The sequence below is a fragment of the Euprymna scolopes genome, chromosome 13, assembly GCF_053919585.1.
Source record: "Euprymna scolopes isolate OS-2025 chromosome 13, ASM5391958v1, whole genome shotgun sequence".
Classification (NCBI taxonomy): Eukaryota; Metazoa; Mollusca; class Cephalopoda; order Sepiida; family Sepiolidae; genus Euprymna; species Euprymna scolopes.
In genome coordinates this window covers 127,346,662-127,362,149 of record NC_136494.1, presented here as the reverse complement: position 1 = coordinate 127,362,149, position 15,488 = coordinate 127,346,662, and the positions used below count along the sequence as shown (strand labels likewise).

Here is a 15,488-nt window from a genome sequence, read left to right as displayed (position 1 = left end):
CAGAAGTATATAGAAGCTAGAAATAACGTTAAGAAAGAAATAGTGACAGCTAAGAGAGAATTTACTGAAACCACTAAAAAACGCATCGAAGCACAAAAATTAGGAAATCGTGACTTCTGGAAAATCTACAACAGTGTAGTAAATAATGGGCTTCAACAATTCCCCCGCTAACCAACAATCACGAGGTTGTTTGCTCAGCAACCGACAAGGCTAATATGCTTGCCAGCCGGTTTGCCTCGAACTCCACACTGGACCCTACCAACCACCCCCTGCCTGACTCCTTTGCGGACAGACGCCATGCTAGACGATCTAAAAATCACCCCTGCTCAGGTACACGCAATCATAAAAAACCTTGACACTTCAAAAGCATGTGGACCTGATCTCATCCCAGCTGTGCTATTAAAAAAGTGCTCAGCCGAAGTAGCTCCAGTTCTCTCCAAACTCTACAACAAATGCCTTAATGAATCATGCTTTCTGGGCTGTTGGAAAACTGCTTCTGTTGTACCAATATTCAAGAATTCTGGCGAAAGAACTGACCCATCAAATTATCGCCCCATTAGCCTCCTCCCACTTTTCGCCAAAATATTTGAGACCATAATTAACCATGCTTTAGTTCGGCACCTTACAGATGCTAAACTTCTGACTGGCAAACAATATGGATTTAGACAAGCCCGTTCCACAGCTGATATCCTCACTGTAATCTCTGAACGTATATACCATTCACTGGACAAAGCGGGGGAGGGCAGAGCGGTAGCTCTAGATATATCTAAGGCTTTTGACAGGGTATGGCACAAGGGTCTCCTCAGGAAAATTAAATCATACGGTATCACTGGTAGAATACTTAATATAATTAAATCCTTCTTAGATCAGAGAAAAATCCAGGTTGTCCTCGACGGTCGTACATCTAAACAGTGTGATATAAATGCGAGAGTGCCTCAGGGGTCTATCCTTGGACCTCTATTGTTCCTAATATTTATTAATGACCTCCCCGACAAAACTGCCTCTGAGATGGGTATATATGCTGATGACACTACACTCTATAAAAGGCATGACAGGAAAACAAATGAACACATATCTAAAGAAATGGCAAAAACACTAGAGGATGATCTCCATCTGTAGTGGAATGGGGACATAAATGGATGGTCACATTCAATGCTGCCAAGACTAAACTGGTTTCCTTCCATAATTACAAGAAACCTTCTCTGCCACCAATAGCAATGGCCAGTGACTCCCTGTCTGAGAGTACATCTTTCAAACTGCTTGGCCTAACGTTCACAGGAAACATGAGTTGGAACAATTATATTGAAAACATTGCCAGGGCCGCTGCAAAAAAGGTAGGCTCTCTCTACCGTGCTAGAAAACTACTGACACCTGAAAGTATCCTGTACCTCTATAAGGCCACTAATCGCCCATGTATGGAGTATTGTTGTCACATTTGGGCTGGTGCATCTGCTACAAGTCTCTCGCTCCTAGACAAGGTTAAAACAGTTGCCAATCTGATAGGCTCTGAACTGGCATCTAAGCTTCAGCCTCTGCCCCATCGATGAAACGTTGCATCCCTCTGCCTGTTCTACAAGTATTTTAATGGTGAATAATCTGACGAACTGCAGACACGTGCCCCCACGATGTAGACACCCTCGACAAACCCGACAGGCAGCTAAATCCCGCCCCCACACAGTAGAGATCCCTAGATGTAAAAGATCTTTCTACTCCAGTAGTTTCTTCCCCAGAACCGCTAGACTCTGGAATTCCATTCCAGGTTCCTGCTTCCATAACTGTACTGACATGCAGAAGTTCAAGTGCAACGTGAACCAACATCTTGCTGCCCAAATCCCAACATAGTACCCCAGTAGTTGCTGCCCCTGATAGTAGTCCCTTACACCAAAGTGGCAATGCGCCTTGTTTGGGGTGAAAATGTAATAAAAAAAAAAAAATAAAAAAATATTCTTCACTAAAATCTGTAATCAATCAAGCGTTAGTCCATCACTTCGTAAATCCTAAACTTCTTTCTGAATTTTAGGTAAGTTCATTCCACTGTGGATATCTTTCATCTCTAAGCGCATGTACCCTCCACTCAATAAGGCAAAAGAAGTTATATATATATATATATATACACACACACACACACACACACACACACAAAACCTTTGACAAGATTTGGCATGAAGGTTTTCCCATGAAAATTAAATCATAATGATGAATACTTAAAATAATCAAATCCTTAGACAAGAGAAAAATCCAGATCGTCCTTAATGGCCATACGTCCAAACTACATGATATTAATGTGGAGGTGTCTCAGGGGTCGATCCTTGGACCTTTATTATTCCTGATATTCATAAATGACCTCTATTATAAAATTATGTTCAAAGTGAGTATATTTGCTGACGACACTACACTCTATAATAGGCATAAGGGAACAACGAAGGTACACATATCCAAGGCAATGGCTGAAACCTTCAAAAATTATTTCCAGTCTGTAGTGGAATGGAGCCACAAGTGGATGGTTACATTTAATGCTACTAAGACTAAGCTTCTTTCCTTTAACAATTACAAGAATCCTTCTCAACCACTGACTGTCATGATTACTAGCACTCTACCTGTTGTAATCATTAATAAATCATATGCATGTATATATTTATTAAAAGATGTATTTACAGTTGGATCTATAAGTAAGTTTTATGCATAAGTGCACAAAACCCCTAATAAAAAATTAATAAATAGAAAAGGCAAAGAATAGTTTTTTTATAACAAAACAGCAAAAAGGTTTATTTCGTATTAAGAATGACTGTGTCCAAGGCAAAAGGAAAGGGACAGAAAGTTCTCGGGTGTTCTACTGTAAGAAAACTTGAAGTGTCCTCAGGCTGTCTAGTGGAAGTCCTCACTGAGGTAGTCGCAGCCTGGGGGAATTCAGTGGACAAAGAGCGAGAGGTGAGAGGTCTGTATTCTTTGGTAGTCGGGGCTCCTCTGCTGGCTGCTGGATTGTTCCAGACAGGAGTAAATAGTCCATTAAGGGACACATATGATTAATACATCCTAGTAGCCGACTGGTCAGTATGTGGCCGAATCAGTCAGCAAAGGGATATTCATCTATGATAAAATAGTCTGTTATGGTAACTGCTACTAAATCTAATCTTAATCCAATCTAAGCTAAGAGATCTTAAATTACATGTGGCATAGAGATTCAACTTCAATAACTTTGGGTAGATGAAAGTCAGGCTATATATATATTAGTAGCCTGGCAAGGTGACAGGGGAGACAACTGAAGCAGCAAAACTGATGCTGCCCCTGCAAGTCACTATATATACAAAAAATGTAAGCAGATTTGTGCATATTTTATTGGTTTGAAAATATAGGTTCTTTTTTACCAATTGTAATAAAGTTTTAACCATAGAATAGTATTATTTTTTTCCAAAAGCCTGCAAATTTTCATGTAGTTTTGTCCCATAGAACCAAAGATATGAGCATTTCAATATTTAATTTGGTTTCCAGTATATATATATCCATATCTATATAGATATACCACCTTTTTTGGCAATTTTATAAAGTCCAAATCTCAGCGACTATTCATCAAAATTTAACAAATGAAAGCTCGTTGGAAAGGTAATGACCTGAATTGTGTAATGGGTCATGTGATATTTGCCCTAAAATTTGCACATTAAGGGGATCATCCAGAGCCTATTTCTGGCACTTTTTTACAGTCAGAAAATGTTTCAATCATAATCATTTGTTTTCACAGTTTTGTATATGACTTACAAAATATCTGATGTTTCCCCAAAACCTCTGGCCTTGATGGAGGGGAGACTAAAATTTGCTGCTATGGTTTAAAATGATCTGAAATAACAGCATGGAGAGACTTGATTCCAAATATTTTTCATATGTTATATCTCCCCTCTTTAGTTTTCATACATAAATTAAATTTCATAGTGTATAAGGATTATTTGATACTTTTATATATAAGTAGTTATATGATGCAAAGCCCCAAGAAGCCCAATACAGATTCTTAAACTCTTGAAGCCCACCCCAAACCCTGAGATTAAATGCAGAATTTTAAGGTGAGCAGTCTCTTTTTATCCTAAATCAGAAAACCGATACATTATTACCACTTCTATTTCTTTCCTTTGGATCATCATCTAGAATTTTCGTAATAGGTTTATTAAATATTGTATACATATTTTTAAAAATAGATAAATTCTTATTTCATAAAAACTAAATAAAAAATTATGAAAAGTTTACATGAAATGCAACATAAACCTTGAAAATTTCAAGTATTACAAAACTCATATCGTCATGAAATATGTCTGCACCCCCCCCCCCCCAGAAAACAAGACAACAACAAGCACATGATTTAGAATAGTTGTTAAGATCAAAATTGCAAGATGCCATTTTTGGGGGATAAAATCTAATCATGCTTATTAGCAGCACAAAGTGTTTTTGCCAAATCGAATCTGTAATTCCATACTATCTATCAAGCTCCAACCCCTGCCACATCGTTGCATCCTTGTACTTGTTTTACAAGTACTTCAATGGAATGTGCTCCAATAAGCTTGCTGTCCTGGTGGCCCTCAACATAAATAATTTTAATGAATTAAATGCAGATATGAATTGAATGATTGTGAAAATTAAAGAAATGATTAAATAATTAATTGTTCATCAAAAACAGATATTAACCCTTTACTGCCAGAATTCTTTTTATGCAATAAATACATTTTTTTAATCATGAAACTCACACATGACAGAAGGTAACGTGCAACTGATGCACGGACGTAAACGAACTCCTCATTCACTTGTTGAACCATGCATAGACCTGTACTTTGAAGACCAGTTGGGCTGACAAGCCATAAGAGTAATAGTTTTTTTGAATGCGACTTGAAAGTACAATTTGGTGGTGAAGGGTGAATAAGCCGCAACAGAAAAATGTTATAGGGAGTGTGATATTGAAAAAGAATGAATTGAAAACGATGACACCAACTTTGGAGAAATTTTCAAATATTTAAAGTGATTAACTTATTGATCCAGATGAGTTAGTTACTTTCTGATAATGACTTGTTTGATTTACTGGTATATAAGAAATATGTTAAAAATTTACAATGGGCAAAAGTTATCATGAATTATATGTTATTGACTTTGATGGCACAAACTAAGACATCACATTGATCAGATTACTGATCAACCGGCTCTTTGGTTGAAACACTTATTTTTTTTTAAAACTATGAACAGTATGAGATTTGAGCAAATCCTTAGATTTTTCCATATCTGTGATAATTCAAAAAATAAGATACAAACGTTATCAAATCCGGACTTTTTTTTATTTGATATGATTATTTGAAAATGTCAGTTATTGTATAAATCTAAAAATGAATCATTCATAGTTGAAACAATGATAACATGGAAATGAAATGTCGGTTTCAAAACATATAATCCAGCAAAAATAAACAAATATGGAATTTTCTTAAGAATGCTTTCTGAAAGTAAGTCTGGCTACATTTGAAACCTCAAAATCCTTACAAGCGAAGACAAAAAAACATATAAAAAAACAATATTATCTCTTTTAGAACCGTATCTTGATTCTTGGCATCACATATAACAAGACAATTATTACTATTGGAATTCTATAGCAGAAATATTTGAAAAGGAAATACTTGTTGATGACATGATAAGAGGTAACTGCAGCTTTCAAAGAAACCAAAAAAAGTCAAAGAATCTTCAGAGAGAAGAAATGTCATTTTTACATTAAAAAAAAAATGACATTGTTCTTATTACATAGAATAATAAAATTAACATCAACAGATCATAATATCATTATGAAATCCACTGGAAAGCAAAAGAGAAATGCTACAGGTGACATAATGAGACTTGCATGTATATCAAACTACAGTAAACATATCAAAGAAGCTAATAGAGCAAGTCAGTATTTGGAAAACTGTAGTTCATGTGGTGTCCTCAAACGGAAAAAGAATATTTTGAAAGCTGTCAGATTGATGGTAACATTTTATGTCACTACTAAAAAACTAAAAGAAAAATACAAGAAATTACATGCATCGTCCTCTTGATATGGCTTGAAAAATTTGACTTAGTAAATATAAAAAATATCCTTCTTTCTGATCAATTATTTTTTTATTCAATGCATTCAAAATTTACTGTAATTATAATTTGCAAAATCGAACATCATACAAAATAGTTCTCCTAATCAAAGGATGCAGCATAGTACTTGATATTTCTATGACATTTTCACCCCAAACAAGGCACATTGCCATTTTGATGTAGGGGGCTACTATCAGGGCTACAATGTAGGGAGTTGGGCAGCAAGATGTCGAGTCACGTTACACTTGAACTTCTGCATGTCAGTACAGTTGGGGAAGCAGGGACCCGGAAGGGAATTCCAAAGTCTAGCGGTTCTGGGGAAGAAACTACTGGAGTAGAAGACACTCTTACATCTAGGGATCTCTACTATGGAGGGGTGGGATTTAGCTGCTTGTCGGGTTTGTCGGGTGTATTTACGTTGAGGGGGTACAAGTGCTTGCAGTTCATCAGAGCATTCACCGTTACTTGTCAACAAGTACTTGTAAAACAGGCGGAGGGATGCAACATTTCGTCGATGGTTTCCATTCATTTTTGTTATTTGTATTTTCTCACATTTATATCATCACATTTCGTTTAAATATGCTGCCATTGTGTTGCGCACTTTTTAGAAATTGGATTCCAAACTAACCTATTCTGCCCAGGTCTTCATTTATACTTCTTTTCTCAAATCCATCCTCATTACATCCTTTCATGTTTTTCTTGGCCTTCGCCTGTCAACTGACTCTACTACCGCAACTGATCTACATGTACTGACCCTCAACAAGTCTCACCCATTCTTTTAATGTAACTAAACCAATTAATCATCTTCTTCACACATCTCTTTATACTGTCCAGATTTAATATTCCTTTGATCTAAGCCTGTCTTATGAGATATTAAAATATATTAAAATGTATTAAAGTCTATTTACATATCCATAAGTTATGCCTGTATTTTTGTTATTTATATTTGTAATCAAAAGGCATTAAAAAATCAGTACACACCTGTTTCTTGTGCGGTCCCATGCAGACAAAGGGAAAAGAAAAAAAAGAAATGGTTTCCTTTCCGGTTTTATGCTAATCCAACTGATCGCTTCATGCAAATGAGATGCTGCTGATTGTTAGATAAAGGCCTGACTTTTATAGAGACTTTGCGATTTAGGATTTGGCGATAGAAGGAGTGAGTCTTGTGAGCAGAGATTTGTGTTTTTGAAGTTGGAAGAAATTAGACGGCAGAGTGGGGGGAACGTTTTTTTTTTAATAACTTTTTTTTATTTTGCCCATAGAAGTCAGGAGGAATTTACAATTTTCATTGCAAATAAATTGTATTAAAGTTTATTTAAATCGTCTAACCGTTATACAGGACTACTAGCAAGGGTACCTAACATTACCCGAGGCAAAAATATAACATAATTCTATTAAAAACATCTATTTCTCCCCTTCCCCCCACTCTATCCTGATTCCCCCCTCTGTGTCTGTATTGCTCCTCATTCTCCACCAAGCACTTCTGTAGATGTACACACTCAGAGAGACAACCGTGAAAGAATGAACTCATTAGAGTTACTCCTCTTTAGTTGGCACAAAATCTGGCTGCAAAACCTTCCCTCCCTGACGAAATTTGCATCAGTTTAAGTTTTAAAAAAAAATGGACTATTTTTTTCTAAATTTCAGATATTATTCATCTGGAGTGCACCAATGAAGAAAATACCAACCTGCCGGTATTCGTTTTATTGTATTTTAACTTTAGGCAGACATAAAAACATACACACAGACAACTGCCCTTCATATTATATACTAGCAGGGCTGCCCGGTATTCCTGGGAGACATAAAAGCAAAATGAAAGGGATTAAAAAGTGTGTGTGTGTGTGTGTGTGTGTAACATCTTTATATTAAAACTTCTGTCTCTCTCAATTCATCTTTCTACCTTTCATCCCCACCCTGTTCTATGTTTTTCTACATCCCTCCCCACCCTTTCACTTCTTCCTAGCCTATTCATCTATCTTGTTTCAATGTATTCAAATAATGGTAATAATGTAAGCCTGTCCCAGTTGACCCCCAAAGAATATGTTCAACGATGCTTAACTTTGGTGATCTAACGGGTTAATCTTTCTATGAAAAAGCAAGCCTGAAAAACAGTGCTGACAATGTCCTGTTTATATTTTTTTTCCAATGACTTTTTTCTTACCTGGATTAAAAAAAGAAACAACTCTCAATACAAACCTTTTCTATAAATATATTTAACATAAATAGAAAGAGGATGCCTACCTGGAAATGAGGCTTTGCCATGATTTCCCGTAATTCGTCCACATGGGGCTTGTGTTTGTGCTTGCGCAGTGTATTATATACCTGTTAAAATGGAAAAATAAGCAGCAAAAGATAAAATAAAGTTTTGGGCCAAGCAATCATTAAGAGAAGAACAAAAAATTTAAAAGACAAAATAATTTTTAAATTTGGTAAAAATGAATAAACAAAACAAACAAATAAATGTCATATAAAGAATTTTACTGTTCTTCAAAAGTTATGAAAATCTTTAGAGAATTTTCCAAGTAGAAAATATTTAATAAGCTAGAACTGGTATTTTTACGATATGCATTCATTCTGTACATTTAGTGATGAAAATGCGATTTGAAAAGTTCTAAAGACCAACAAAAACGCTATTCCAAACTTAAGACTGCTTCATATTCTTTCTTGTTTGGATTAAATATATTTATATTGCTGGATTTTGTAGATAGCTTATTGAAGTAGGAATTTATTTGAGAATTGCTGGAAATTATCAAAATGTCTATGAATATACAGTGAAGTATGATTTTGTTTTCTGTTAGGCGTATATAGCACTTTTTTTAAAAAATAAATTTGTATTCTTCTTCTTTTCTATGTAAATTTCTACTCATTGTGTTTTGAAATATTGTAAGTCTATCATCTTTACAAATACAATATCTTACATGTTAATTAATAAGGATTCTATATATTTATAATAATCTATATAATTATAAGACTCAAATGACCTTGTAACGAGTGATGTAACCCACTTTCCGGTTTATGACATCTGGTTGTGCATGCGCGCATAAACATTAACCCATAACAATGTAAACAAATAAACACAAATCGCTTCTTTTGCAGATTTTGACCTACGCACTAAAATATTAACATTATTATTTTGAAATTATTATTTAACATGGGAAGAGTGGGGGTGTTTTGCAACTATTCTTTATTACAACTATACTGTCGCTATTTTCTTACAACTAGACAACTTTAACCCGTTGACAAACATAAGAACAATTGTAGTAAAACCAAGACTACTACTACTACTACTCTCTATCCGTCCCTTTTCGTTCATTCCTTCTTTTTTTAATTTTGTTTACATTTCTAGATACAAAATAGTTGTGTGAGAACGGTAAATTTGTTGACATATTTACTAATCTGTTTCAATATTAGTTTTATTTTATTTTATTTATTTAGGTTTTATTTTTTTGCGTCAGGTATTATTAGTTTTTTTAGATTTTAAGTTTCTATAACTTGGTTGAAGGATTCCAATATGGGTTTTTCATTCTTATATTACTCATTGGTAGGTTCATGTGCGTTTTTGCTGCTAAATGACTTTCGTTGGTGTTCGATTCATAGGAAAATCATGTTTAATTTTCGATTTTTGAGCGATTATTCGGAAAAATAGGTAGCTTTACACGAATAGGGAGGATTGTTTTTTTCATGTTTGAGTGATACGTCCGTGATTTTTCATTTTAATATACTTTCATAGAAATGTTTCTGTTATGTAAAAAAAAAACCCTATTTTCTTTACGTCACAAGTGTCAGGCTCATACATGAATTCCATAGCTAATATAACATACTGACCCAACGGGTCACGGGAAGTCTAGTAATATATATTATTCTATACTAAGGATTCTATATATTTGCTAATTCACATACCTCATCCTCATCATAAATTCCCATACTTGTTCAGAGACACAGTCATGTAAAAAATTACCAGAAAATGGCTATTATGGTTTTTTTTTAATATTTATAATATCTTTAATTTGGACAGAATGTTATGACAAACGACAGTATAACTGGAAATGTTCTATATATTACTATATTGCTATTTCAACTAAATGTTTTGCGTGTATTGTCATTAATATTATAAAAAAGATAAAAATAAATTATACCAAACATGGCTGGTGAGTTTGTTAATAATACAATTAATGCACTAGGTATATATATATATATATATATATATATATATATATATATATATATATATAAAAAGAGATACTGAAATAATTATTATGATCCGGATGTAATTATAAAAAAGAAACCAAAATCTTATGCAAAAATTTGTTTTATAGAAAACATGGAAAGAAAACAACGGACGATTTTATTTGTGCTTTGAAAATACCCAAGAGAAAGATGCGTCCATTCAATTTGTGCACTTAGCCGTGACTATTTTTATTATTTAAAAAAATTTAAAAATAGAGGATAAACCACTTAACTATTTTCCTCCAAATATTTTGAGCCACTTTGAACGCCAGTCTGTTTTTAATTAAAAGCCACCACCATGAAAGGCGAAGATTTGCTTCTATTTTAGTTGCTGATAATTGAAAAATATTTTCTTTTCAAAGAAACCATAAAATCGCTCGCTTAGATGAGCATTTAATGTTAAGCGCAAATACACAAGGATGACAAATAATTGAATATTGAAAAGATCACAGCTCAAACTCTCATCCTTTACTTGATTCTGATCAGTTTACAGTTGAAAATCAAAAAATATTGAAAATATATGAACAATATTAAGCAAATATTTAAACATACTATTGCATACATATGTACACACACACACACACACACACACAGGTAAATTGTCTACAATTATGTACATATGATGATTGCCACTTATTTACAGGAGAATGTCATTCCTACATGATTAAAATGTCCAGTTACACACACACACACACATAGATAATACAAATAGCAGCCATAAAGGGAACAGCATCTATTTGTAAAAAAGCCTTCGGATATAAATTTAAATCATAACGGAATCAAGTGATAGTTCCAGGAGGAGTTAGCTCCCTTGATCTCTTAAAACTAACTCAAGTAAAATAAAATAAAAAAGTAAATTATCTACAATTTACGTATGATGACTGCCACTTAGGAGGGGCGTGCAATAAGTAATGCCCCTGACCCACTTCCGATAGCAATAGAGACACGAAACTTGGCACAGTTATTAGTCTTTCTCTACATAGGAACCACCCAGAATTATGCATTTCTCCCATCGTTTGATATAGCTCTGGAGACCGTTTTTGTAAAACACCCCAGGTTGGTCCTCCAATCACAACGTGACTTCAAACATCAAGGCTGCATCATCCGGGAAACGCTTTCCTTTCAAAAACAACCTCATGGCTGGGAAGAGGTGAAAGTCAGAGGGTGCAAGGTCAGGAGAGTAGGGGGACGGGGAAGGATTTCATAACCACACGCCCGTGCTTCTGATCTGGCAACATGCGAGTTGTGGACGAGAACATTGTCCTGCAGGAGGAGGGTACCTTTGCTGACCTTGCCCCGCCTCTTGAATTTGATAGCTTCCCTTAATTTCCTCAAACGTGAAGCATAATAGGTTCCTGCAATTGTGGTACCCTGTGCCAGGAAATCTGTCATCACTACTCCGTCCTGGTCTCAAAAGACTGTGAGCATGACCTTGCTAGCGGAGGGCTGCACCCTTGCCTTCTTTGGATGTGGTGAGACCAAGTGCTTCCACTGCATTGACTGGGCTTTGATCTCTGGATCATAGTGATGGACTCAGGTTTCATCCTGTGTAATTAGTCTTTTGAAAAACTTTGACTCATCTTCTTGGCACATCTCCAAATTCATCCTCGAGCACTTGACGCGTTCTCGCTTTGGAATGGTGTGAGCAACCTGGGAATCCATCTAGCAGAGACCTTATACATGGTCATAAATGATAGTTTCTACTGACCCTGTATTAATCTTGACATCTTGGGCTATTTGGCGAATAGTAATGTGCCGATCTTCCAAAGTGTCAGCTTCAACTTGACGGACAGATGCCTCATCGATGGCAGAAGGCCGGCGACCAGGTTTGGGAGCTGTTTCCACAGACTTCTGGCCATGTTTGAATTCACGATGCCAGCGTTTTACAAGGTCATATGATGGGGCATTATCACCATAAGTTTCTTTCATTTCATCAAAAGTCTTCTGTGGTGTGCGTCCTTTCAAATACAAAAACCGGATCATTGCTCGACATTCAACAGGCTCCATTTCACACATGACTCAGTTCAAACACGTGTAAAACAGAAACTACAAGTAGTCCAGAGTTGTAATTTGCCACATAACCCATAGAGATATAAATCATTGCATATGCAAAATTTCAGCTAGATCAGACAACTGGAAGTGGGTCGGGCATTACTTATTGCACGCCCCTCGTATTTACAGGAGTGTGCAAATGGTTTAGCAGCTTTACTTTAAAAAGTTTTGCTGCAGATATAAAACATGAGAGCACTTTCTCTCGTTTGTACATACCTATGTTCATCCCCCTGTTTGTCCTTTGAATAATTGGTTACTACCATTGGAGCTCATGTAACAAGCCCTTAACAGACAAGCTTTGCCACAAGCATTACATACATGGTCAGATGGAAAGGTGTCAGGGGCGTTTAATACATATAGTTTTCACAGAGCATGTGTCAAAATGGAATATATAAGCTACTTTACTTCAATTTTCCCATAGCCATCAACTCTTTGAAGCAAAAAAAAAAAAAACTTCCACGGATTAACATGGGAGGGGAAACTATCTTCAAGTACTATCCTAAACTGGGAATGGGGCAAAGGACTTATACTAAGTAGATATTAATAAGTCCCTCTTACCTTTTTTATTTTTTTTTTAATGGAGAGTAGATAATACAGTGGATGTGTTATAAGCAGCTCCAGTAACTCTCGCTTCTCCTTTTTTGTCCTTCAGTCCTCATTTCCAATGAGTGATGTTTCTGACAAAGAGTGAAGAAAAAGCTGCTTTCCAGGTCAGTAGTACTTCGTGAACAGTTGTCTAAGATGCCGGAAATTTTCTGTCTCTATGTCTATCCTTGCGGCCATGTCACTAGTAAGGGTGCTGGAGGTAAACGTTTTCATCTGGGCTGACATTAACCGCCTTATAGTCAGGGACCTGAACCTTGGATTAACCACTAAGGAGGCTGTCCTATCAGCATGTGCAAAGTACTGGGGCTGATGTATTGCCATTTGGTGAATGGATTCTGGACCATGCAGTAGTCTCTGGTGGGGCCTCTCGATGCCATACTAGTGAGTAATTGTTATGGCTTTACCTTATCATGTGCTACAAAAAAAAAATCTTCCCGTCTTTTCTCTCTTACTTTCCCTCTCTGTACTGCTCTAACCAAGTATGCTGACCTGTTCCACAAATCTCAAAATCCTCAACATGAAATATCTCCAAAAAAAAAAAAAAAAAAAAAAAAAAAAAAACACGAATAAACCTAGAACCCCATCCTCCAGCACAGACCTCTACTACCATGTCTCCTTCTCCAACATCAGGGGTCTACATTCCAACCTTCCAGAGGTTGAAACCCAATTACAGGAGACAAAACCAGACATATTTTTTCTAAGCAAAACTGGAATAGGGCCGACCACCTCCCTAGATGAGTTCTTAATTAATAGATACTCTAACTTAACATCTAAATCTGACCCCCAAGATCGCCATGGGCATGGAATATGTGTCTACATTAAAGATGGCTTCCCGTGTGGCAGGGATATCTCCAGAGAAGACCTTAACTTACCTTATATGTGCTTCCGGGTTGCACTTGCTTATACCACTACATTTATATTTGCCCTCTATCACCCCCACAACAGCGGAGTTACTATCTTTAAGAGTATATGGGAGAAAATTGACCGCATCCTGTCTGCTCATCCCAGGGCTAACATTCACATTTGCGGTTACTTCAACGTCCACAATGTGGAATGGCTGACCCATTCAAATAAGACATATGATGAGGGCAGGTTCTGTCATGATTTTGCCATTACCTATGACCTCACTCATATTGTTCGCGAGCCCACCCGTGTGTCCGATACTACCGGTCAGTACACAAGCCTTCTAGACCTTTTTCTCTCCACTTCCCCGGAGCTATGCTCATGTGCCGTTCTATTTCATCTGGGATCCTCTGACCACTCCGTTGTTTCAGTTAAGATAAAAATCTACAGATGTACCTCTCCACCGTACTGTATACCAATATTCTATGGCTGACTGGGATAGCTTCCGTACATTCATATCTGAACTACCTCTGCATTCCATGTTTAAAAAGAATGTGTCCTCTATACTATCAGACCTGATCGAATGGTTACTTGTTGGCATAGACCAATTCACACCATCCAAAAAATTCCAACAAAAACCTAACAGCTTGCCATGGTTCTCCCCTGAATGTGCTGTTTCCATCGCACACAGAAATCACTTTTTCCATAGCTACCAACGTAATAGATGCACTGAGACTAAAGCTGCTTTCAGGACTGCCAGCAACCACTGTAAAAGAGTAATAAAAAATGCAAGAGAGCTATATGCTCAATCCGTTAAATCCAAAGTAGCTGAGCAGCGGCTTGGTTCCCACCAGTTCTGGCAAATAGCAAATAGGATCCTGAACAGAAGTGTGCGTTCTATCCCAACCATTATCAATGGACCAGAGGTCATCTCGTCAGCATCCAACAAGGCCAAACTATTTGCCAAGAACTTTGCATCAAATTTTACCCTATGCAATAAGGGCCATCAACTCCCCGTATTTCCTCCTACAACACACAACACGCTAGGTAACATACAAATATCTGTGCATGAGGTCACCAAGCTAATCAAGAACCTTGATTCCAGTAAAGCAACTGGCTCTGACGGTATTCCAATTATAGTATTAAAAAACTACAACCAGAACTTGCCCCCATACTTACAAAACTGTTTAAGCGTTGCCTTAAGGAGAAGTGCTTTCCAACACCCTGGAAAACCTCATCAGTATGCCCCGTATTTAAGAATTCAGGTGATAAGTCATCTCCCTCTCAATACAAACCAATAAGTCTCCTGAGTGTCATGAGTAAGTTGCTGGAATCCATATTAAATAGAGAAGTAGTCAACCACCTCAGTAGAAATAACCTTCTCAGTGACACGCAATATGGCTTCTGTTCTGCTAGATCTACAGCAGACATGCTAACAGTTATATCACATAGAATTAGCGAATCTCTAGACAAAGTCTTCATTTCTAGGGCAATTGCTCTTGACATATCAAAGGCCTTCGATAAGGTATGGCATAAAGGCCTACTTCACAAGATTTCCAGCTACGGTATAACTGGAAATGTTTTCTCTATCATTAAATCATTTCTCTCTGATAGGCTCATAAGAATAGTGGTTGATGGGCAGAAATCAGAGGCCCACAGTATTAATGCTGGAGTCCCCC

The 15,488-nt window shown here is 36.5% G+C and overlaps 1 protein-coding gene across 16 annotated transcripts in view; it reads right to left on the bottom strand.

Moving 5' to 3' along the window:
- The window catches only part of LOC145292181 (MAGUK p55 subfamily member 7-like), a 752,193-nt gene that overhangs the window by 155,003 nt on the left and 581,702 nt on the right, over positions 1 to 15,488 (bottom strand). For all 16 annotated transcript variants that reach the window (XM_080138452.1, XM_080138454.1, XM_080138453.1 and 13 more), the window contains one exon: positions 8,323 to 8,403. In XM_080138452.1, the coding sequence (XP_079994578.1) occupies positions 8,323 to 8,403 (81 nt within the window). The remainder of the gene's footprint in view (positions 1 to 8,322; positions 8,404 to 15,488) is intronic.